The sequence below is a fragment of the Rana temporaria genome, chromosome 3 (genome assembly GCF_905171775.1).
Source record: "Rana temporaria chromosome 3, aRanTem1.1, whole genome shotgun sequence".
Taxonomy (NCBI): domain Eukaryota; kingdom Metazoa; phylum Chordata; class Amphibia; order Anura; family Ranidae; genus Rana; species Rana temporaria.
This window is the reverse complement of record NC_053491.1, coordinates 377,398,483-377,423,306: the sequence shown is the minus strand read 5'-3', so window position 1 is coordinate 377,423,306 and position 24,824 is coordinate 377,398,483. Positions and strand designations below refer to the sequence as shown.

Here is a 24,824-nt window from a genome sequence, read left to right as displayed (position 1 = left end):
TTGACCTTGATGGGTGAAGGACATGTTCACTTTAAAGTGACTCTGTTGCATACAAATTGTAATTTAGAAAGTACACATATACTTATATATATATATTTAGAAAACATATACTTTCTCAGTTTTATGCACCACCAAATGCTGCTCTGAGGAAAAAGGGGAATCCAAGCTCATTAAGAAACCAACAATTCCAGTGTTCCAATCTCATGGATCCCTGCTTCTGTAGGCACTACAAGTTTTATTTAAGCAACAGATAAGTTTTAACGTGTCCACCCAGAACAAATTTGTCTTCTTTTACCAAACTTGCACATTTGAAAAAAAAAATGTAAAACGGTCAAAGTGAAGCAGTTCATGGGCTAAAAACCTTTAGGTAGATTCAGTAAGAGTTAGGCCGACTTATCAGTAGATAAGCCGACCTAACTCAGAATCTACGCCGACTTATGTTTAAGCGTATGCTCAAACAGAGATACGCTTAAACATATCTAAGATAAGACGGCTTGCGCCGTCCTATCTTAGGTTGCAATTTTTCGGATGGCCGCTAGGTGGCGCTTCCATTGCGGTCGGCGTAGAATATGTAAATGAGTTGATACGCCGATTCACGAACGTACGCCCGGCCGCCTCAGTAGTTTTACGCTGTTTCCGTAAGGCATTAGCAGGCCTAAAGTTATTCCATCTATTAGGTGGAATAACAATGTTAAAGTATGGCCGCCGTTCCTGCCGCGAGATTCGAATTTTTTACGTTGTTTGCGTAAGTCGTCCGCGAATCGGGATTTACGTCGTTTACGTCCACGTCAAAATCAATAGGCCCGTTCGGCGTACTTAGCCGCAATGCACACTGGGAAATGTAGGCGCCCGGCGCATGCGCATTAAAAAGAAAACTTAAAAAACGTGAGGTCAGGCCTCATTGCCATAAAACACGCCCCCCTCCAACACATTTGAATTCGGCGCCCTTATGCCCGCCGCTTTAGGCTACGCCGCCGTATATTAGCAGGCAAGTACATTAAGAATCATGTACTTGCCTAGCTAACTTACGGTGTAGCCTAAACAGGCTAAGCTACGCCGCCGCAAGTTTAAGCCTTTCTCTGTGAATCTACCTACTTGACAGTCTCATGTTTCAGGCTTTGAAAAGGGTATGGGAATGTGTTTTGCCGGCATTCATTGATGAGGAGGAGGGGTACAGACCTCACCCAAATATGTAAACTCAAAAAGTGGTGTAATTGGGGCAGTGTTTTTGGACCTGGTGCCCAACCTGCAGCCCAAGGGCCACATGCAGCCCTTTATTATATGATGTGTGGCCCTTGGACCTCAGCAGTCTGTAGTGGGAACATTGATTAGGGTATGTAATAGCATCGATCTCTATTAGCCTCATGTAACACGTTCCCAGTTTCATATTGTCTTCTGTAGCATATCCCTAGCCAAAAATGTAGCATGTCCACACTCTGTCGCCCTTGTTTCCTTTATTAGGTCTAGTTTCTGACAGTCCCCTCAAGCATTACATATATTGAACATTCTTTGCAGCCCTTTAATGATGTCAGGGACCACATTTGAGGACCCTTTTAGGTCACAGGTTCCCAACCACTGGTCTATGGGCTTCGATGTACAAATGCAGCGTACTTTTAACATCGGTGTGGGTTGCTTCAGAACTCATTGCAAGTGCAGTTGACCTGCTTCAACTGCTTTTCCATTGTCATAGACTTGGTTGGGGAGAGGAGCACTTCTGAAGCACAAAAAAACCCCATCAATACAGGCCCTTAAGCACTCCCCTACCCACCCATAGTCAAATGACATCCATAGTTGACTAGTCCCGTTATCTCAGGTCTGTTACAATTAGCATGTAGTAAAGGGAGCCACCTTGCTGACTGCTGGGGGGCGGAGACACGGGGACACATTCCCTCCCCCGTTATTTTGGGGGAGACCTGCCCATGAGGATCGAATGTCCCGGGCGGGCGGTGTGTCCTCCTGTCCCTGCTCTATGGCGGGCTATTTCTCCCGGTTTAATGTTTGCCTGAGCTCGGACCAGATGCACTCTCCCTTAGAGTCCCTTCTCTCCCCCTTCCCTTCTCCCTCCCTTTGGCCCACTATCCCATATCCCTCCCTTTCTTCACCGTTACCCCCTACTCTGGTTATTGTTATTATTTTGTATTGGCGTTCTGTCTGATTGATAATGCCGCATTGTACAACTGTCAATACCTTTTTGAAAAATGAAAATAAATATTTTACAAAAAAAAAATGACATCCATAGATGGGATCTCCCATCCTGGGTGGACGTCATATGACGTCCTGGGCTTTCCGGCCATCTAGGCGGCGCACGGCATCGCTTGGGACCCGGTGCGCATGCTCGGTGGCCGCGATGGCCGCCGGGCACCCATGATTGCCCGTGATTACAGCAGGACCGTGGATCTGTGTGTGTAAACACACAGATCCACATCCTGTCAGAGGTGAGTAGACCGATGTGTGTTCTCAGTACAGAGGAACACAGATCGGTCTCCTCCCCTTATGAGTCCCCTCCCCCTACAGTTGGAATGCCTCCCTAGGGAACATATTTAACCCCTTCAGCGCCCCCTAGTGTTAACCCCTTCCCTGCCAGTGACATTTACACAGTTATCAGTGCAGTTTTATAGCACTAATCGCTGTATAAATGTGAATGGTCCCAAAAATGTGTCAAAAGTGTCCGATATGTCCGTCGCAATGTCACGGTCACAATAAAAATCGCAGATTGACGCCATTACTAGTAAAAAAATAAAAATAAATCTATCCCCTATTTTGTAGACACTCTAACTTTTGTGCAAACCAATCAATATACGCCTATTGCATTTTTTTTACCAAAAATATGTAGAAGAATACATATCGGCCTAAACTGAGGGAAAAATTGTGATATTTATTAAATCAAAAAGTAAAAAAATATTCTGTTTTTTCTAAATTGTTACTCTGATCAAATACCACCAAACGAAAGCTCTGTTTGTGTGAGAAAAAGGACGTCAATTTTGTTTGGGAGCCACGTTGCACGACCGCGCAATTGTCATTCAAAGTGCGACAGCGCTGAAAACTAAAAATTGGTCTGGGCAGAAAGGGGGTGAAAATGCCCCGTATTTAAGTGGTTAAAAAGTACATTTGGGCTTAAGGTGATTGTATGGCTACACACACCTTAAAGTAACACTAAACTCTGTTAAAAAATAAATAAATCGAACTAAAAAGAGTACCCTCTATTGCTCTCAGTCTCCGCCGATTTTTTTTTTTTGCTATTCTGATCCAACTTCCTGTTAGAGGATAGCTACATTAGTTCTCTATATACCCATTGTATGTAGGAATGTAGCCACCCTCTCTTGTTCGCTCCCGAGATGGAGTTGAACTTTACCCAAAAGGGGAAGCTCCGTTTCAAGGCCTCCTCCCCTGCTTCTCTTTGACATATTTTTTTTTTGGGTGGGGGGATTACCTTGTTCTGACAAGTACCCGCTACCACTTCTGCTCATATCGCCTAGGCTCCTTATCCCATTCCTCCCTGCTGGGACACGTGACCATTCACAATGCATAGTGTGGCTCGTGCATGTGCAGTGGGCTGCAAGCTGTCACAGCCGGGTTCCCATTGTTAAGATGCCACCATGCTCCCAACGCCCCCTTGGGTAAGTTCAGCGCTGGATCATGGAACAGGTTTGTGTCTGTTTATTAAACTTTTAATTTTCAGACAAACTACTGGAGCACCTCTTAAGGACTATGGACTATGGACTATGGGATTCGTCGTTTTTTTTATTTTTTTTAAGAATATCATTTAGTATTACTTTTGGGGATAACACCTACATGTTACATGTTCCCATTCACATTGCATATCTTTAAAAAAAAAAAGGACTGCTTTTTAATTGTTTAAAAATCCTACCTAGCTTGTGCATACTGTCATGTCCTAACAAAGGGTTAAAGATCTCAAGGCTTGGATGGTACACTGTATGTCAGGGGTGCCCAACCTTTCGAAGGCCAGGGGCCACTTAAGCTACTTAGTAACCAGTTGTGGGCCACAATGAACGAAGTGGGCAGATGACAGGTCTGTGTCCAGTCTGCATATGTAAAGCAGACACAGACACAGCCCACTCTACTCTACCTCTGATCCAATCAGATGGAAGAAGACGGATACACTTCTGTTTTTTTTTTTTTAGCAGATCGGATTGGAGGTAGGCAGGTGTAAACGGACAAAAGTCGGACCCACCATTCACCTCTTTGGAGTGGCAGATGTCACTCCAAAGAGGTGAATGGTGGGTCCGATTGGGTGAAAGGGGCCCAAGACTGCTTTTACACTGATGGTCTGCGGTCTACCCACACCGTGGGTGCGGCGCAGTGTACCTGTGGTTTTCCAGCCGGTTAGCTGCACTTTGCCATAGACGTTTATTATATTCTGCAGGTGTGGTGCACTTTCTGAAAAGCCGCTTGCTTCTTCTACTGCCAGCTTCATTCACAACACTGATGCTCTGGGATAGCAGGTCAGCATCCTGCAATATGGGCTTGCCAACCAGCCATTCCAGAGCAGGTGGTCCAGAGCAGGTGGTCGCGGGCCACATCAGAGGGCTCCGTGGGCCACTGGTTGGGCACCCCTGCTGTATGTTAACCACTTCCAGACCTGCGCACGACGATGTACGTCCTTTTTTTAAAGACTGATATCTCGGTAACGGCAGCAGCTGCTGCCACAACCGAGGTATCGATCTTTAGTGTGCACGGTCTGGTACACGATAACGGCAGTCTCCGCGGCGGATTCGCCGCAAGATCGCCGTTATCGGTGGCGGGAGAGGGCCCCCCCCTCCCGCCGCTCTCCCGCGCCTTCCGCCGCTTACCGGAGCCGTCGGTAGCGGCGGAGGAGATCGGGACTGTTCGGTAGCTGAGTGGGGACGAGACTGAAGGAAAAATCTCCTTCGCCCGTCCCCATAGCTCTGCTGGGCGGAAGTGACGTCAAAACGTCAGTCCCGCCCAGCCTCTTAAAGAGACAATTTTTTTTTTTGTCATTTGAAAAAATTACAGTTTCAAATGTTATTTTTATTTTTTTTGACCCCAGATCTCATATTTAAGAGGACCTGTCATGCTTTTTTCTATTACAAGGGATGTTTACATTCCTTATAATAGGAATAAAAGTGATCAATTTTTTTTTTCAGTGTAAAAAGTAATAAAATAAATAAAAATAAATAAGAAAAGCGCCCCGTCCCGACGAGCTCGCGCGCAGAAGCGAACGCATACGCGAGTAGCGCCCGCATATGAAAACGGTGTTCAAATCACACAAGTGAGGTATCGCCGCGATCGTTAGAGCGAGAGCAATAATTCTAGCCCTAGGCCTACTCTGTAGCTCAAAAAATGCAATCTCTAGAATTTTTTAAACATCGCCTATCGAGATTTTTAAGGGTAAAAGTTTGACGCCATGCCACGAGCGGGCGCAATTTTTAAGCGTGACATGTTGGGTATCATTTTACTCGGCGTAACATTATCTTTCACAATATATAAAAAAATTGGGCCAAATTTATTGTTGTCTTATTTTTTAATTAAAAAAAGTGCGCTTGTAAGACTGCTGCGCAAATACGGTGTGACAAAAAGTATTGGAATGACCACTATTTTATTCTCTAGGGTGTTCGAAAAAATATATATATAATGTTTGGGGGTTTTAAGTAATTTTCTAGCAGAAAAAACTGTTTTAGTCTTGCAAACACCAAATCTGAAAAACACCTAAGGTCTGGAAGTGGTTAATGCACGGTTCCTCATTTTGTCCCTCTAATTGCACTTTGAAATTGATCAGAATAGTTTGCAGTCCTTTGTATAATTCTGCCTCAAAGAAATAACTAGAAAGGTTTTTTTTTTTATAATTTTTAGGTATGTTGTGTAAATAGGAGCACATAACAATTATTAGATTGTAAGCTCTTCTGAGCAGGGCCCTCTTAATCCTCTTGTATTTTATTGTATTGTAACTGTATTGTCTCCCTTATATATTGTAAAGCGCTGCGTAAACTGTTGGCGCTATATAAATCCTGTATAATAATAATAACAATAACAACAAGGACAAAGTGAGGGGTTCTCAGAAGTAAAAGCAAAAGTGGAAATAGATTTTAAGCAGCCTTGTGAGACTAGTATTGAGACTATGGTCGGCTGTGGTTTAAAAAAATAGTTGTTCTTTTTAAATTGGAGTTTCTCTTTAAATCTCCGGGTGTCTTGGCTTTATGAGCTAACATGGCGGCATGCATAATGGGGCCTTAATGTCATCCGACTGCGTTCTGGGGTCACTGGCAGACCCCCACCCACCGTCACACACAGACTAATGCACAGCAAGCTGAAGCACGCGCTCAACGCAAAACATTAATCCTTCCCAAATCTGGCTTAATACCCTGTGCTAACAAAGAGACACAATTACTTGTCATCTGGTGTGACTACAACAGTCATTGTGCTCCTTAGCTGTGTGTTTGCATATCATTAGCAGCAGGGGGATAATGGGACCCTCTTCACCTCATCATTGTGCTGTAATCCAATGTTACTTGTTTGTAATTAAGGAGAGTGAGTGGTTGCTGGAGAAGGTTTTAGCAGAGAAGTACAACAAAAAGTGCAACAAAGTCAAACTTAGGGAGAAATCAATGGATCTCTATCAATCAACAAGAATAACTCCTGGCAAGTAAAGCCTCGTACACACGACCGAGGAACTCGACGGGCGAAACACATCGTTTTCCTCGTCGAGTTCCTTGTTAGGCTGTCGAGGAACTCGACAAGCCAATTTTCTCCATTCCCGTCGAGGAAATAGAGAACTTGCTCTCTTTTTGGCTCGTCGAATTTCTCGACAGTTTCCTCGACGAAAATGTACACACGACCGGTTTCCTCTGCAAAAAAATAGTTTCTTGCTTGTTTTTGCCGAGAAACTTGGTCGTGTGTACGAGGCCTCAATGTGTGAGGAGCTCCCTGTCTAAGCTACAGGGTGCTACATCTAATATCACTTTAAAACAAAATGTTTTTTAATTAAATTCTACTAGTGTATGGCCAGCTTAACCACTATAGCCCCGGACCATATTGCTGGTCAATGACCGGGCCACTTTTTGCGATTCGGCACTGCGTCGCTTTAACTGACAATTGCGCGGTCCTGCGACGTGGGTCCCAAACAAAATTGGCGTCCTTTTTTTCCCACAAATAGAGCTTTATTTTGGTGGTATTTGATCACCTCTGCGGTTTTTATTTTTTGTGCTATAAAAAAAAAATAGAGTGACAATTTTGAAAAAAATGAATATTTTTTACTTTTTGCTGTATTAAATATCCAAAAAATTATATAAAAAACAATTTTTTTCTTCAGTTTAGGCCGATACGTATTCTTCTACATATTTTTAAGCGTTTATTGATTGGTTTGCGCAAAAGTTATAGCATCTACAAAATAGGGCATAGTTTTATGGCATTTTTATTAATATTTTTTTTTTACTAGTAATGGCGGCGATCAGCGATTATGGCGGACACTTGGGACACTTTTGACCAATTTTTGGGACCATTGGCATTTTTATAGCGATCAGTGCTATAAAAATGCATTGATTACTATAAAAATGCCACTGGCAGGGAAGGGGTTAACACTAGGGGGCGAGGAAGGGGTTAAGTATGTTCCCTAGGTGTGTTCTAACTGAAGGGGGGTGGGACTGACTTGGGGAAATGACAGATCGCTGTTCATACATTGTATGAACAGCGAACAGTCATTTCTCCCCCTAACAGGACCGGGAGCTGTGTGTTTACACACACAGATCCCGGTTCTCGCTCTGTAATGAGCGATCGCGGGTGCCCGGCCGTGATCGCGCCCGCCGGGCACGCTTGTTGGGAGCAGGGGCGAGCGAGCGCCTCCGGCGGCGCGCACGCGCCCCTATTGGCTGCATAGCGAGATCACGTATAGCTACGTGATCTCGCGCAGCCGAGCCAGCCTGCCCCCGTATAACTGTGGCTGCTGGTCGGCAAGTAGTTAAAGTAATTTTAAGGCAATTTTTTTAATAAAAAATTCAAAAAGATGTTATACTTACCTGCACTGTGCTACGACATCACACAGAGTGGTCCCTTACCTACTCTTTGGCGCTCCCCTGCCAGTGCTGTCTGCTGCTTCTTCCTCTGGGTGCCCCCTTACGAAGCAGTGTGCGGGCATGCTCCTTAGATGGGCTGTGTGCCTGCACAGACATACACAACTCAAGGAAAGCCTTGCCCCAGCCCCTCCTCACAGGAGTTTGACTCACAGCAGCAGGAGCTTATGGCTCCTGCTGTGAAATTAGGGAGCCATGTGAAAGTCAATACAGCGCTGGAGCAGTGACAGGAGTCAAGTAAAAATGTTTAGATACCAGTTCCCCCCCACCCCCTTTTACTTAACCTCCCTGGCGGTATGACTAATTCAGATTTTAGGTGCTGAAAGCGGTACCATTATTTTGCATGAAAATTTGGCGTTTTATACTGTAGGCCTGTAATTCTTAGAAATAACTCACTTAAATCTGTCCAAACAAGAGCCTAGTAGACATCCCGAGTATTATAAATTTTGAAACACAAAATCATAAATTATAATACGATAAATAATTATAAATAATTATAACAAATAATATAATAATAATAACAATTATTACTTTTAATTTTTTGGATGACGAATTTCCCCACAAATCGCTATCGCACAATTCTGCAAGTGATTTTAATTTCTTATCGCTGTTTTTTAGCTGCTCTAAAACCACTTTTGACATAAAGGGACACTTTTTGGTTGCTATGGACAATCTCCAGTTTCCAGGCAGAAAGAACAGTTTTTATTATATAAAAGTGCATGTAGGACACTAGACCACTAGGGACAAAGGGGGGGGGGGTGGTGTATTTTTTACATACAGTACTGTAATCTATAAGATTACAGTATACTGTATGTATTGTGTTTATTTACTTTTTGAAATTTGGCGCCGATCTCCGCCCCTGTGCGTCGTAACGTCGCAGGGAACGGAGCTCGGCGGCACTCGGCACTGTGAATCGAGCGAGGAGGACACCGCTCGATCACACAGCGGGGCGGCATTGCAGGATCCAGGGACAGGGAAAGTAACTTGTGCCTGTGGACTCTGCAAGGCGATCCCGAGTCTGGCTCGGGGTTACCGCTTTTGGTCCTGAAATTCCACCCCGAGCCAGACTCGGGAATACCGCCAGGGGGGTTAACTGACCCCTAACTTGATCCAGCAGAGTGCCTGTCTGTAGAGCCTCTCTCCCTACTCCCTGCTCTTACAGGTGTGGCTGAGAGCAGCAGGCGCTATTGGCCCCATCTGTTGTCATTCAAATCCTGTAATGAAGGAGCAGGGGATGGGGCCGAGCCACGCTGTCTGGTTCTATAGACACAGGCAGCATGGCTTGGGAGTGAGCCTGCAGGTGTGCCACAATAGGAAGTAGCTTGCTATAGTGGCACACTAGGGAGAGGAGAAGCCAGGAGTGCCTGTGGGGGACACAAGAAGAGGAGGATCGGGGCCGCTTTGTATAATTTGATTGCACAGAGCAGGTAATTATAAAATAAAAAATACAGTTCACAATGACTTTAAGGCTGCTTTGATGCACAATATACTTTTGCAGCTTGCAGTACAGACCTTATCAATTAGGGCAACAAAGCACCCAGAAGTAGGATTGTCTGCGTGACTGATCTGTCTAGCACAGTCTGGGGAAAGCATACATTAAAGGGCAGACATAAGGACCTTTTTTGAATCTATTGCTCAGGTGCCAGGCAGATTGATAATGAGCAGCTGAAAAGCACTTCAGAAGAAATAAATAATTGCAATTTGTGATTTATTCATGGCCTAATTATAATTCTGAGCATGTTTTTTTTACCCCAAAGGTGTAGTTATACTGCATTTACTTCTTCATCAATTAGTAAACTGCCGTAAAAATAATAATATCACTCTATACAGCATTAGCGTGAATGTAATTACCTGGCAGTGCATAGAAAACACGGCACTGCTATTTTCCAATGTAAAATAGATTTATGCGACAATGGGATATGACATTGGCGGGTTATGATGGATTATAGAAAAGAGCCGGAGGGAGAATAGACACTCTTCACAATAGAGAACAATTCTCCTGCTCATCTTGCAGCATTTTTCAGTCTCCAGCGAAGTAAATGAACATCCCAAAGCCCTTTGAGGGAAAGTATAAGCAAAGCTAACACCTTAATATTTTATAGATTTACTGTACAGCTTTCTATTGATAAAAACAAGACGCAAATACATCCCCATTGCATGCAGTGCGTGATACTTTTTTTTATTGTAGGACAAGTTTTCCGGATATATCCCCTTCTTCTTGGTTAATGCTGTACTGCTTGGACCAATTTGAAGGATTTACAGTGAGGGAAAAAAGTATTTGATCCCCTGCTGATTTTGTACGTTTGCCCACTGACAAAGAAATGATCAGTCTATAATTTTAATGGTAGGTTTATTTTATGTTTCAATAATTTTTATTAAAGTTTTATAGTTTTACAAAGAAGACATTTTTGACTCTTCAGGTAGGTTTATTTTAAAGCGGAGGTTCACCCGTACATAACACTTTTTCCCCTTAGGCCCCGTACACACGATAGAATCCATCCGCAGATAAATCCCAGCAAATGGGTTTCTGCGGATAGATCCTATGGTGCAGGCCCGGACTGGGACAAAAAATAGGCCCGGGCATTTTAGACTGAGCAGCCCGGGGGGGGGCACGCGGCGGGGGTTAATGATGGAATGCCCGCACAGAGAGAGAGAGACTGCTCCACATTTGTGGCACAGAGAGATAAAAATCACTCCACATTGCTGGAACAGAGAGAAATCGTTCGACATTTCCCATTGTTGTACTGAAGTCAGTTGATAGAACGGAGTCTGTATAACCAGTCTGCACATTGGTAGATTGAAATTTCTGCTAAACTGGCAGAATTTCAATCTGTTTATGATGGCCTAAGTCATGAGGACATCTAATACCTATAAAGAGTAATGAAAATAAGGTAGAGTACAAAGTGAAATATCTGGAGGGACTGGCTGAGGTTAAAACAGGCAGGGAGGAAATTAGGTATCACCTCCTTACTGTCTGTCAAATGCCTCTGAAAAGTGACATGAGAATTGATAACTTTTCAGTGGAGTATCTGTGAGTGCAAGCCTTTTGGCTCACACTGGTGCTCAACATTTTTTTGGGGGGAAGCAATCAAACTGAACAAAAACATCAAATGCAGCCACTGTGCCCCATTATATGCAGCCACTGTGCCCCATCAAATGCAGCCACTGTGCCCCATCAAATGCAGCCACTGTGCCCCATCAAATGCAGCCACTGTGCCCATCAAATGCAGCCACTGTGCTACATCAAATGCAGCCATTGTGTCACATCAAATGCAGCCACTGTGCCCCATCAAATGCAGCCACTGTTCCCCATTAAATGCAGCCACTTTGTCCCATCAAATGCAGCCACTGTGCCCCATCAAATGCAGCCACTGTGCCCCATCAAATGCAGCCACTGTGCCCCATCAAATGCAGCCACTTTGTCCCATCAAATGCAGCCACTGTGCCCCATCAAATGCAGCCACTGTGCCCCATCAAATGCAGCCACTGTGCCCCATCAAATGCAGCCACTGTGCCCCATCAAATGCAGCCACTGTGCCCCATCAAATGCAGCCACTGTGTCCCATCAAATGCAGCCACTGTGCCCCATCAAATGCAGCCACTGTGCCCCATCAAATGCAGCCACTGTGCCCCATCAAATGCAGCCACTTTGTCCCATCAAATGCAGCCACTGTGCCCCATCAAATGCAGCCACTGTGCCCCATCAAATGCAGCCACTGTGTCCCATCAAATGCAGCCACTGTGCCCCATCAAATGCAGCCACTTTGTCCCATCAAATGCAGGCCAGCAGGCCATTTGGGCATTTTTTTCAACTGCCCCTGAACACATTTAATGTTATCCTATGTGTCCATGCACACATTCGGTTTTTTTTTGCGTTTTAAAGCAGTTGGGTTTAGGCTCGTTTTTTCAGAAGCAAAATTTTGGGTTCAGACGCAAAAGTTTTCGCGTTTCAGACGCAAATCGCTGCTAAACGCGGCAAAATGCGGTACTGGCGTTTTGCCGCGATTTCGTTTATAGGCGTTTTTAAAGGTGACCTATTTTTTTACATTAGAAATCTCAAAAATGATGGCAAATTATGAAAAAACATAAAAAAAAACATTAAAAAATGTAATTGCTTGCATTGCATTGTGGACAATCCACAACTTGTGGCAGGTGACGTGGCCAGGTGATTTGGCAAGTGGATAATCCACTTGTGGCAGGTGACGTGACAAGTGGACAATCCACAACTTGTGGCAGGTGACATGGCCAGGTGGCATGGCCAGGTGACATGGCAGATGATGTGGCAAGTGGACAATCCACAACTTGTGGCAGGTGACGTGGCCAGGTGACGTGGCCAGTGGACATTCCACAACTTGTGGCAGGTGACGTGGCCAGGTGACGTGGCCAGGTGACGTGGCCAGGTGACGTGGCAGGTGACGTGGCCAGGTGACATGGCAAGTGGACAATCCACAACTTGTGGCAGGTGACGTGGCCAGGTGACGTGGCCAGTGGACAATCCACAACTTGTGGCAGGTGGCGTGGCCAGGTGACATGGCAGATGACGTGGCAAGTGGACAATACACAACTTGAGGCAGGTGACGTGGCAAGTGGACAATCCACAACTTGTGGCAGGTGACGTGGCCAGTTGACGTGGCAGGTGACGTGGCCAGTGGACATTCCACAACTTGTGGCAGGTGACGTGGCCAGGTGATGTGGCAGGTGACGTGGCCAGGTGACGTGGCAGGTGACGTGGCCAGTGGACAATCCACAACTTGTGGCAGGTGACGTGGCCAGGTGACGTGGCCAGTGGACAATCCACAACTTGTGGCAGGTGGCGTGGTCAGGTGACATGGCAGATGACATGGCAAGTGGACAATACACAACCTGAAGCAGGTGACATGGCAAGTGGACAATCCACAACTTGTGGTAAGTGACGTGGCCAGGTGATGTGGCAGGTGACGTGGTAAGGTCACGTGGCCAGTGGACAATCCACAACTTGTGGCAATTGACGTGGCCAGTTGACGTGGCAGGTGACGTGGCTAGTGGACAATCCACAACTTGTGGCAGGTGACGTGGCCAGGTGACGTGGCAGGTGATGTGGCCAGGTGACATGGCAGGTGACGTGGCCAGGTGACATGGCAAGTGGACAATCCACAACTTGTGGCCAGGTGACATGGCAGGTGACGTGGCCAGGTGACGTGGACAATCCACAACTTGTGGCAGGTGACGTGGCCAGGTGATTTGGCAAGTGCATAATCCACTTGTGGCAGGTGAAGTGGCAAGTGGACAATCCACAACTTGTGGCAGGTGTCGTGGTCAGGTGACGTGGCAAGTGGACAATCCACAACTTGTGGCAGGTGACGTGGCCAGTTGACGTGGCAGGTGACGTGGCCAGTGGACAATCCACAACTTGTGGCAGGTGATGTGGCCAGGTGATGTGGCAGGTGATGTGGCCAGGTGACGTGGCAGGTGACGTGGCCAGGTGACGTGGCAAGTGGACAATCCACAATTTGTGGCAGGTGACGTGGCCAGGTGACATGGCAGGTGACGTGGCCAGTGGACAATCCACAACTTGTGGCAGGTGGCGCACTCGGCCAGCTCAGTGGCCTTTTTGCAGGACATTAGAGCAGCCCAGGGGGCAAATGCATTCTTGCAACCCAGCCCAGTCCGCCCCAAGGGCCTTGGTACACCTCTGGGAAGAAGTGACATGCGGGCCGCCGAGGGCCGTTCGCGGGCCGCGATCGGCCCGCGGGCCGCCAAGGGCCATTCGCGGGCCGCTACCGGCCCGCGGGCCGCCGCGGCCCACCGGGCATATGCCCGGTATGCCCTATGGCCAGTCCGGGCCTGCTATGGTGTGTACACGCCAGCGGATCTGTTTCCGCGGAGAAATCTCCTCTGGGATGGATTCCAGCAGATCGAATATTTGTTGTGCTGCACAACATATCCATCTGCTGGAATCCATTCCAACGGATGGATCCGCTCGTCTGTACAGACTTACCGGATCCATTCGTCCAAAGGGATTCCCCGCACGCGTCGTAATGATTTGACGCATGCGTGGAATTCCTTATATGACAGCGTCGCGCCCGTCGCCGCGTCTTAATCGCGGCGACGGCGCGACACGTCATCGGCAGAGGATTTCCGCGCGGATTTCAATGCGATGGTGTGTACACTCCATCCCATCGAAATCAGCGGATATCTTTGAGAGGATTTATCCGTGGAAACGGTCCGCTGGACCGTATCTGCGGATAAATCCTCTCGTGTGTATGGGGCCTAAGATGGATGCTCATTTTGTCTAGGGGAATCGGCTAGTTGTTTTAAAATATGAGCAGTACTTACCCGTTTACGAGATGCATCCTCTCCGTCGCTTCCGGGTATGGGCTGCGGGACTGGGCGTTCCTTCTTGATTGACAGTCTTCCGAGAGGCTTCCGACGGTCGCATCCATCGCGTCACGATTTTCCGAAAGAAGCCGAACGTCGGTGCGCAGGCGCAGTATAGAGCTGCACCGACGTTCGGCTTCTTTCGGCTACGAGTGACGCGATGGATGCGACCGTCGGAAGCCTCTCGGAAGACTGTCAATCAAGAAGGAACGCCCGCTCCCGAAGACCCATACCCGGAAGCGACGGAGAAGATGCATCTCGAAAACGGTAAGTACTGCTCATATTTTAAAACAACTAGCCGATTCCCCTAGACAAAACGAGCAGGAATCTAAGGGGAAAAGAGAATTTTTTTTTTTAATGAATTAAGTATTTGACCCCTGTGCAAAACATGACTTATGCCGCAGACACATGATCGGTTTCCCGTCGGAAAAACTTTGGGGTATTTACGTTGTTTACGTTAGGCTTTTTCGGCGTAAGGTTGTTCCTGCTATTAGAAGGCGCAGCCAATGTTAAGTATGGACGTCGTTCCCGCTTCGAAATTTGAATTTTTTACGTCGTTTGCGTAAGTCGTTCGAGAATAGGCATGCGCCGTTCGGAAAACACGTCAATCACGTCAGGTCATCACACATTAGCATAAAACACGCCCCCCCCCTTCCACATTTGAATTACGCGGGCTTACGCCGGCCCCATTTACGCTACGCTGCCGTAAGTTAGGAGGCAAGTGCTTTGTGAATACAACACTTGCCTCTCAAACTTACGGTGGTGCAGTGTAAATACGACACGCTGCGCCGCCGTACGAATGGGCGCAGCTACGTGAATCTAGCCCCTTGAATGTTTTTTCCGACGGAATTCCGCTCAAGCTTGTCTTGCATACACATGGTCACACCAAATTCCGCCCGTCAAGAACGCGGTGACGTGCAATACAACAAGAAAAATTATGTTCAATGATTCAGAGCATGCGTCGAATTGATTCTGAGCATGTGTGTTTTTATGCGCGTAGGAATTCCATACAGACGAATGTTTTTTCCGCTAGGAATTTTTTCAGTCTGGGAAAATAGAGAACCTGCTGTCAAACTTTTGCTGGTGGAAATTCCGACAGAAAAAGTCAGATGGAGCATACACACGGTCGGAATTTCCATCCAAAAGCTCACATCTGACTTTTTCAGATGGGAAAACTTATCGTGTGTACGCAGCATTAGTACTTGGTTGCAAAACCCTTGTTGCCAATCACAGAGGTCAGGCATTTCTTGTAGTTGACTACCAGGTTTGCACACATCTCAGGAGACATTTTGTCCCACTTCTCTTTGCAGATCCTCTCCAAGTCATTAAGGTATTGAGGCTGACGTTTGACAACTCAAACCTTCTTCTTTCTCCACATATATTCTATAGGATTAAGGTCTGGAGACTGGCTAGGCTACTCCAGGATCTTAATGTGCTTCTTCTTAAGCCACTCCTTGGTTGCCTTGGCCACGTGTTTTGGGTCATTGTCATGCTGAAATATCCATCCACGACCCATTTTCAATACCCTGGCTAAAGGAAGGAGGTTCTTGCCCCAAGATTTGACGGTACATGGCCATTGACCCTTTGATGCAGTGAAGTTGTCCTGTCTCCTTAGCAGAAAAAAACCCCCAAAGCATAATGTTTTCACCTCCATGTTTGACGGTGGGGTTGGTGTTTTTGGGGTCATAGGCAGCATTCCTCCTCCTCCAAACACGGTGAGTTGAGGTGATGCCAAAGAGCTCGATTTTGGTCTCATCTGACACTTTCACCCAGTTCTCCTCTGAATCATTCAGATGTTCATTAGCAAACTTCAGATGGGCCTGTACATGTGCATTCTCAAGCAGGGGGACCTTGTGGGCGCTGCAGGATTTCAGTCCTTCACAGGGTAGTGTGTCACCAATTGTTTTCTTGGTGTCTATGTTCCCAGCTGCCTTTAAATCATTGACAAGATTCTCCTGTGTAGTTCTGGGCTGATTCCTCACCATTCTCATGATCGTCGAAACTCCACCAGGTGAGATCTTGCATGGAGCCCCAGACCTTGGTGATTGACAGTTATTTTGCGTTTCTTTCATTTGCGAATAATCGCACCAACTGTTGTCACCCTCTCACAAAGCTGCTTAGCGATGGTCTTGTAGCCAATTCCAGACTTGTGTAGGTCTACAATCTTGTCCCGACATCCTTGGACAGCTCTTTGGTGTTGGCCATGGAGGAGAGATTTTAACCTGATTGATTGCTTCTGTGGACAGGTGTCTTCTATTCAGGTAACAAGCTGAGATTAGGAACACTCCTTTTAAGGCTGGGTTCACACTACTACACTACTTTCATCCTACTTTGCTCTGCTACATTGGTCCTACACTGATCCTACATTGGTCCTACATCCATCCTACTTTCATGAACAGGATACTACTTTGGTCCGACTTCAATGATATTCAATGGGCCTGAAGTAGGATCAATGTAGGACCAAAAGTAGTACAGGGAGCATGCTACAAGATGCTCTCATAGGGAAACATTGAACACAGAGCAAAGTAGGATGAAAGTAGTGTAGTAGTGTGAACCCAGCCTTAGGCTGCATTCACACCTCGGCGTACTAAATCGCGGCGTTTTGTCCAGCGAATTGCGGCGACAAATAGCGGCGTTTTGTACCGCGATTTGCGGTGACAAAACGCCGCGATTGTGAATGCAGCCTTCACCCCCTCTATGGAGATGGTTCACATCTCCTATGCCGAATGCCGAAAGACGGGCGGCAGGCGTGGAAATGTGAACCATCTCCATAGAGGGCAATGTTACATCATCCCTCTGGCGTGTCGGGGCGGCAGCGGGCGTCACACTACAGGCGACAAAACGCCCAGGTGTGAATGGGCTCTAAGGCCCCATACACACGATAGAATCCATCCGCTGAAAAATCCCAGCAAATGGGTTTCAGCGGATAGATCCTATGGTGTGTACACTCCAGCGGATCTGTTTCCGCGGATATTTCTCCCCTGGGATGGATTCCAGCAGATCGAATATTTGCTGACATGCCAAACAAATACATCTGCTGGAATCCATCCCAACGGATGGATCCGCTGGTCTGTATAGACTCACCGGATCCATCCGTCCGAAGGGATCCCCCGCATGCGTCGTAATGATTCGACGCATGCGTGGAATTCCTTATATGACAGCGTCGCGCACGTCGCCGCGTCACAATCGCGGCGACGGCGCGACACGTCATCGCCAGAGGATTTCGGCGCGGATTTCAATGCGATGGTGAGTACACTCCATCGCATTAAAATCTGCTGAAATCCTCGAGAGGATTTATCCGCGGAAACGGTCCGCTGGACCGTATCCGCGGATAAATCCTCCCGTGTGTATGGGGCCTAAGGCTTGTCCGAATTTTTTTTAACTGTGAGATCATGGACAGCACTCAAATGTGTTGCAACTAACGCTTCTATGAGATTTTAGTGATTGGGTTTTTTATATGCATTGAAAGAAAGACCCTTAATTGGCAAACAATACTATCTATGTGCTGGAAGCTGGTTAGGACCTGGACTATACCATTTACAATGTGTGATTGTCTTCTGACTAAGCTGCTGTTTACATGAGAGCAGTCACAGGAAACTGAGTTTTGTCCTGTGAGGAAATTAAACACATTTTGAACTGAACAGATAATGATTTGAGATCTTAAAACAAAAGCTTATAGTGTTTGCATTGTGAGAGCTATCACTGCAATGACAGGATAATCGCATGTATCCGAGAAAACAAAAACCCCCAAATCCACTCACAACTTTTCCCAATGACTGCAAAGCTCATGATCCACAAATTAGCCCTTAAGGCTCATATACACACTATAAGAATATCGGGCAAACATTTTCATCCGAGGAACTCTCATACGATTTTCGTATAGTGTGTACACAACCTTCGACAGCCGATTCCGACTTTTCGTATTGAAAATTCCCAAAGTGACAAACTCCAACATTTTTCTCCAACGGAAAAAGAACAAACAATTTTTGATGAATGTGTACCGTTTTCGTACGATTTTCGCACATAAAAAATCAGAAAAGAAAGACTGCGCATGATCAGAAACAATAAACAACAACAACAACAAAAAAAGCCTTTGTCGTATGGGAATTTAAGTACAAATTTTTGTTCATCGGTTCTGATTTGCCGTGAAACAATGAGGAAAATCGGACGATTGTTCACCCAATTTTATTATAGTGTGTACCCCACATTAGGGTCCATTTAAATAGTTGTAGTGTATTTGCGTACGTCATGTCACATGTTAATGTTGGGATGTCAACGTGCAGAAATTTGAACGCAACCTTTCTTTGGCAACGCATTGCCCTGCTGTGTGTTGCTGTGCTTTGCGGCTCGCTACAACACAGGCAGGCCTGGATTTCCCACAAGGCCACCGAGGCCAGGCCTCGGGGCCGCAGGGCACCAAGGGGCGGCAGTGGAATGGAGTACCCCGATGCCCGGAACATACAGTTAAGGGCGGTAAGTTGCTTTCTAGCAGGACTAAATGTAGTGTGGGGGAATCTGCTTGCTCGTTAACAAGTGATTGCTGAGATGTCGCTGAAATCACTTGTAAAATGTGTGCTGCCATCCATTCCCCCCCCACACACACATACCTCTCTCTGCGGGAATCCGTCCTCCCCCTGGCTTTCGAGTCTGTCTTCTGTCCCTGCCACCGATGTACACAGTGAGAGGGGTGAGCTGCGCACTTCCCATCTCAGCCGTGACAGGAGTTCTAGACTCTGTTTTGGAGGTATCAGGGTCAATAAAGAGAACCTGTCACCTCCAATTGCTATCACACAATTGGAGGTGACAAAGCAATAACGTTAAGTGAAAAAAAAAAAAAAAAAAATTTAATTAAAAAAATTTAAAAAAAGTAAAAAGAATAAGAAAAATATTAAAAATAAAAAGAAAATTATACAAAAATAAAAAACAAAGTAAAAAGACAAGCTACAAATAAAAAAAAAAGAGTAAAAAGAAAAAAAAATGTATATATATATATATATATATATATATATATATATATATATATATATATATATATATATATATTTGAACTAACCGTGCCGCCCCTGCCACCCGGTTGTGATTCTTAGTTGATTTGGGGGGAGGCTGGTTCGGTTGGCGGGGAGGGGGTGCATTGCGGAACCTGGCCTTGGGGTGGCAGGGAGAGCAAATCCGGCCCTGAACACAGGTGCATATTATGTGCATTGGAGCTTGTTAGTACTATGCAAAGATGACAGTAGTGCACTATGGCTGTGTAATGTGTGTTGGTAGGGCTTTTTGTACTCTCCATCTGAAGTCTGTGTGACAGGTGACAATGTAGGAATGCAATTAAAAAATAAAGACAGAGCATTGTCACCCTAAAACAAGAAGTGCCTGAACAAGGATCACCATGGCAGGATCACTAGCTATTACTTTATAGAAAGCTGCAGATTTCAAAATATTGAAAATTTATTTTGAAATGACATTAATAAATTAAAGCTTTTTTTGTGATTGGGTTTACATCTACTTTAAATTAAAGTCTTTAATAAGCTCCAGCTCCAGCCTAAGCTTTTTTTTTACTGGATAAACACTAAAGTGCTTCTCTAGGAAGTGATAACAAATTTCTTTGACAGTTGGAAGTGCTTTTTACTTTTAATTTTTAATCATAAAGGCGAAAATAAACCATAAAACATATATAATATAATGTAGCTAACCAGTCTTTGGATGCGGTGGCTGTATTAGTTTTATTTTTAACACACATTTATTTCTATATTTTTATTAGGTAATCAGCCAGTAACACACCTCTTGTCTTAAGCCTCGTACACAACACTAGTTTTTTTTTCAACCCAGCAGGTTGAACGAAAAAAGAAAACGAACAGTTCAGGTCGGAGCTGCTGTACTAACAATCCAAGGTTAAAACAGCGATCTGCCCTGCTGTGCTATTGTGTTCTGACAGGAGGCAGCTACCCGCAGAGCACTCCGGTTATTGGTTGAGTTGGCAGACCGTTTTCAGTCATGAGCCCTTAACAGAAGCCTGCTTCTGCTTCTATATGTACTAGGCTTTAGAGTGGCTACATTCATTCCTCCACTGTGTCTATGGAGGAGGAACGTTGCCACACTTGGACAGCAACATTGTCAACCAGTGCATAGGGTAGTGTTATATGGACTAGTACATTTTGATAGACTTTATATGAGTGACTAACAATTTAGGCCCAGATTCTCGTATCTGGGCGTAAAACTATGCGGACGTAACGTATCTCGTTTACGTTACGCCGCCGCAAGTTTTACGGGCAAGTGCTTGATTCACAAAGCACTTGCCTGTAAAGTTGCGGTGGCGTAGCGTAAATCCTCCGGCGCAAGCCCGCCTAATTCAAATGATCCGGGTAGGGGGCGTGGATCATTTAAATTAGGCGCGTTCCCGCGCCGAACGTACTGCGCATGCGCCGTCCCTAAAATTTCCCGACGTGCATTGCGCTAAATGAGGTCGCAAGGACGTCATTGGTTTTGACGCTAACGTAAATGGCGTCCAGCGCCATTCACGGACGACTTGCGCAAACTACGTACATTTTCAAATTTCGACGCGGGAACGGCGGCCATACTTAACATTGACTGCGCCTCATAGACCCAGGGGCAACTTTACGCGTCGCAAATCTTACGTAAACATCGTAACTTCACTGCGTCGGTCGGGCGTACGTTCGGGAATTCGCGTATTTTGCTAATTTGCATACTCGTACGGGAAAACGACGTCGACGACACCTAGCGGCGAACATGGCGTTGCGCCGTCGTAAGCCCTTTCAGAATCTGGGCCTTAAAGCTCAACTCCAGGTAACAGGCCTGGTTCACATTTAGGCGATTAGGAATACACTTGATTCTGCCTTTGATTCCAAATTGCAGTAAAAATGTGCTATGCATGTTTTTCAATGCTATTCACCCTGAATTCCCGAAGTGCAGTGCAATTTTGCTGCGATTGTCGCGCGACAAAACATGTGATAATCGTGTCAAAATGTGCATGTAAAATAGCACCTGGCTCAGGGCCAAAATTTGGTTCCTGAGCTTCTTTGGCCCAACAAATGTGCATAGGCAACTTATTCATGTGATGTTCAATGTTTTCAAGTTTGGAGGTTTGACCAGTTACCTGTTTTAGCTGATTCCTCATGGACTTTACATTGCGGATGTAGTTACTAAATCTCTCTTTTATATCTTGAATTTGAGCCTTCTCCGAACTGCGTCGTGCCATTTCTGCAGCAGGCGAAGGCCCTCCTCCAGTTGGGATCATTCTCGTCTTCCTGAAAAAAGAACACAATGTTAGACAATTTCAACACTATACTATACACTAAACGCTGTATCGCGTCCCCTCCTCCTCTGCATCACGGCAGCTTTCACTGTGTGTCTCCTCCCTCCTCCTCCTAGGCGTCCAATAGTCAATTGGGTGATAGGTCTCAGGACCCACTTCCTGACTGCCTGGGAGGAGGATCAGTGTGGCAATGGCGAATAATCTCACCATCTTCTACGTTTACTACGAAGACTCGTTCCCTTCATCTCGAAAGAGGATACAGCAGTAGTGGTAGGGACAATTATGAACTCCAGGCTAGATTATGCAAATGTCCTCTACCTTGGACTCCCAAAATACCAGATCGCCCGTCTCCAAGTCATCCAGAACATGGCGGCACGACTGGTGCCGCCATGTTCTGGGAACCAATCACCCCGTCCCTGAGATCCCTCCATTGGCTAGCCGTAAAGGACCGAGTCACATTTAAGGCACTCTGCCTGACGCACAAATGTTTACACGGAAGTGCCCCCCGATATTTAGTTGAGAAAATAAAATACCAAAACACCAATTGCGTCCTTCGATCCACTAACCCAAAACTACTGCAAATCCCCAAAGCCCGCTACAAAACCAAAGGAGAACGAAGATTTGCAGTCCAAGGACCTCGACTGTGGAACGCATTACCGACTAATATCCGAATAGAAATTGATCACCTGGCCTTCAGAAAAAAAAACTTAAGACCCACTTATTCTGAAGGACAAATAGAAGTAAAATGGATGCCTTGAGGCGATTCAGTTTGCATTTGTAGCGCTATACTAGTTATTCACTCACTCACTCACTCACTCACTCACTCACTCACTCAATCATTCGCTATTGTCACACAACTGGGTGAACTTGGAGTGCAGTGCTCTGCGCCCTGAGTCCACCTTTTTTAGAAGCCTATTAGATCCAGTGGCATCAACCCTCCCCCCCCTATTGGAATTCATGCGTCCGGCACCCTGCATGTAGATTGGGGGGCGCAAGCATTGATGGGGGGCGGCCCCCCTGCGCCCCTATTGGACAGGCTGCCACTGGTCACAGCCCTGGCGCTACAGGTATTACTGGAAGTGTCGGTGGCTGTGCACCAGAGAGAAGACACAGTACTGGATCCCAGGAGAGATGAACAGAATCCCTTGTTAGATATCTGTCACTGCAACAGGTATTAGAAGATTTCCCATCACTTTCTATCCCAATGGCAACTGTGAACAGGACTTCTAGAAAGGGTCAATCTCCCCAGTGGGGACACAGACAGCAAAAAAAAAAAAAAACTTAATAAAAGTTAAGCAGAGAGTGATGGGCATTCTAACATTCTTTAAAGTTGTCACTACTAGGACAGGGTACATTGGAAATCTTCCAATGGGGACACCTGTTTTATTGACAACTGTCTAAGAGGGGATTTTCTCTGACTTTGGGGAGATCTCCTCTCGCTTCTTGCTGTGTCTACAGAACAGGAGGTGAAGGGAAATCTCCCCATTGGGACACAGACAGTGAAACAGAGAGTCAAGTAGACTCAAGTAGTTTGATATAGGTTTATGATGGAATTTGGAGGATCTGGGACAATAGGACATACTTTTTAGCATAGTCTTGTGTCTTATGTTAAATGTGTACCATTTATGTATTTTTTTTTTTTAACAGAACCATTTATGTATTTTAATATATAGAATAAAGATATTTATTTCAATACAGTCGGGAGCAGTCATGCATCTATATATATATATATATATATATATATATATATATATATATATATATATATGTGCTCTTTCAATCTTTAAATAAGCCTGAATAATCTCCACAGTATAGAACTAGTAATAAACTAAATAAATATTAATTAATTCATTAAATTATGAATTAATAAATAAACAAGGGCAGGGGTTGAGCCCATATCCTTTTATTGTGGCGTTTTTGTGATAAACACTATGGCCCGGATACACATACATTGGCGCATATTTATGCCGGCGTAGCGTATCAAATATACGCTACGCCGGCGCAGCGCAGAGAGGCAAGCACAGTATTCACATAGCACTTGCTCCCACTTGCTCTCAAATCTACGCTGGGTTTTCTCGGCGTAAGCCAGCGTAGGTGGAAGTGGGCGTGAGCCATGCTAATGAGGCGTGACCCCATGCAAATGATGGGCCAAGCGTCATAGAAGTACTTAAAACGAATGGCGCATGCGCCGTCCCGTGGCCGCATCCCAGTGCGCATGCTCAGAATCACGTCGAAACAACTGCCTAAGATATGTCGAATCACTGCCTACGACGTGAACGTAACCTACGCCTAGTCATATTCACGTACTACGTAAACGACGTAAAATACGACGGCTGTGTTCCCTGGTCCATACCTTTGCATGACTTGCACCTCCTATATGGGGAATAACTTTACGGCGGACGTACGACTTACGCAAACCGCGTATATGATGCGCCGGGCGCAAGTACGTTCGTGAATCGACGTATCTCCCTCATTTGCATATGTGCATCGAAAATCAATGGGAGCGGCAAATGCGACCAGCGTAAATATGCGCCTATGATACAACGGCATAGGCAAGTTACGTCGGTCGTAGAAAGTCTATTTTCAGGCGTATCTAGTTTTGTGGGCACGGCGCACAGATACGACGGCGCATAGTTACACTTACGCGGCGTATCTCGAGATACGTCGGCGTAAGTGCTTTGTGAATCCGGGCCTATATACACAAGTCTTGCCACGATCATCATGAGAACAATAAAAACGAAAACCAAAAAAGCTTAAGTCCCAACATGAATCCAATATGGTGAAAAAGTCTGATATGTAGAGATCAAATTAGAAAGAATATCAAAGTTCCAATTTCAAACAGGATGGGTGAGAAAATCAGAAGAAAAAGTTCCAGTCTAAAATGTGAGTCACCCAAGTTGTACCTCCAAATTAAGACAAAATGAACTCTTACCAGAACACGTGGACCTTTTATTTAAAAAGAGTCAAATAAGCTGTATGAACTGATGTGTCATCAGTGTTGGGATTGGGAACCTTTCTCTCCTCTCCATTGTCAATGGTCACTGCAGTCTCCCAAGCAAAAACATAGGGTGCTCCATCATGACATACAAAAGAACTGAACTCGGGGGACCCGCATAGTGTAAAACTGTACACCAATCTATTAAATAAAAAAA

General features: G+C 45.6%; 1 protein-coding gene across 3 annotated transcripts in view; it reads right to left on the bottom strand.

Annotated features, from left to right (window-relative positions):
* Positions 1-24,824, bottom strand: part of LMNTD1 (lamin tail domain containing 1) — a 218,037-nt gene that overhangs the window by 190,644 nt on the left and 2,569 nt on the right. For all 3 annotated transcript variants that reach the window (XM_040345614.1, XM_040345612.1, XM_040345613.1), the window contains exon 2: positions 21,514-21,664. In XM_040345614.1, the coding sequence (XP_040201548.1) occupies positions 21,514-21,654 (141 nt within the window). In that variant the 5' untranslated portion in view covers positions 21,655-21,664. The remainder of the gene's footprint in view (positions 1-21,513; positions 21,665-24,824) is intronic.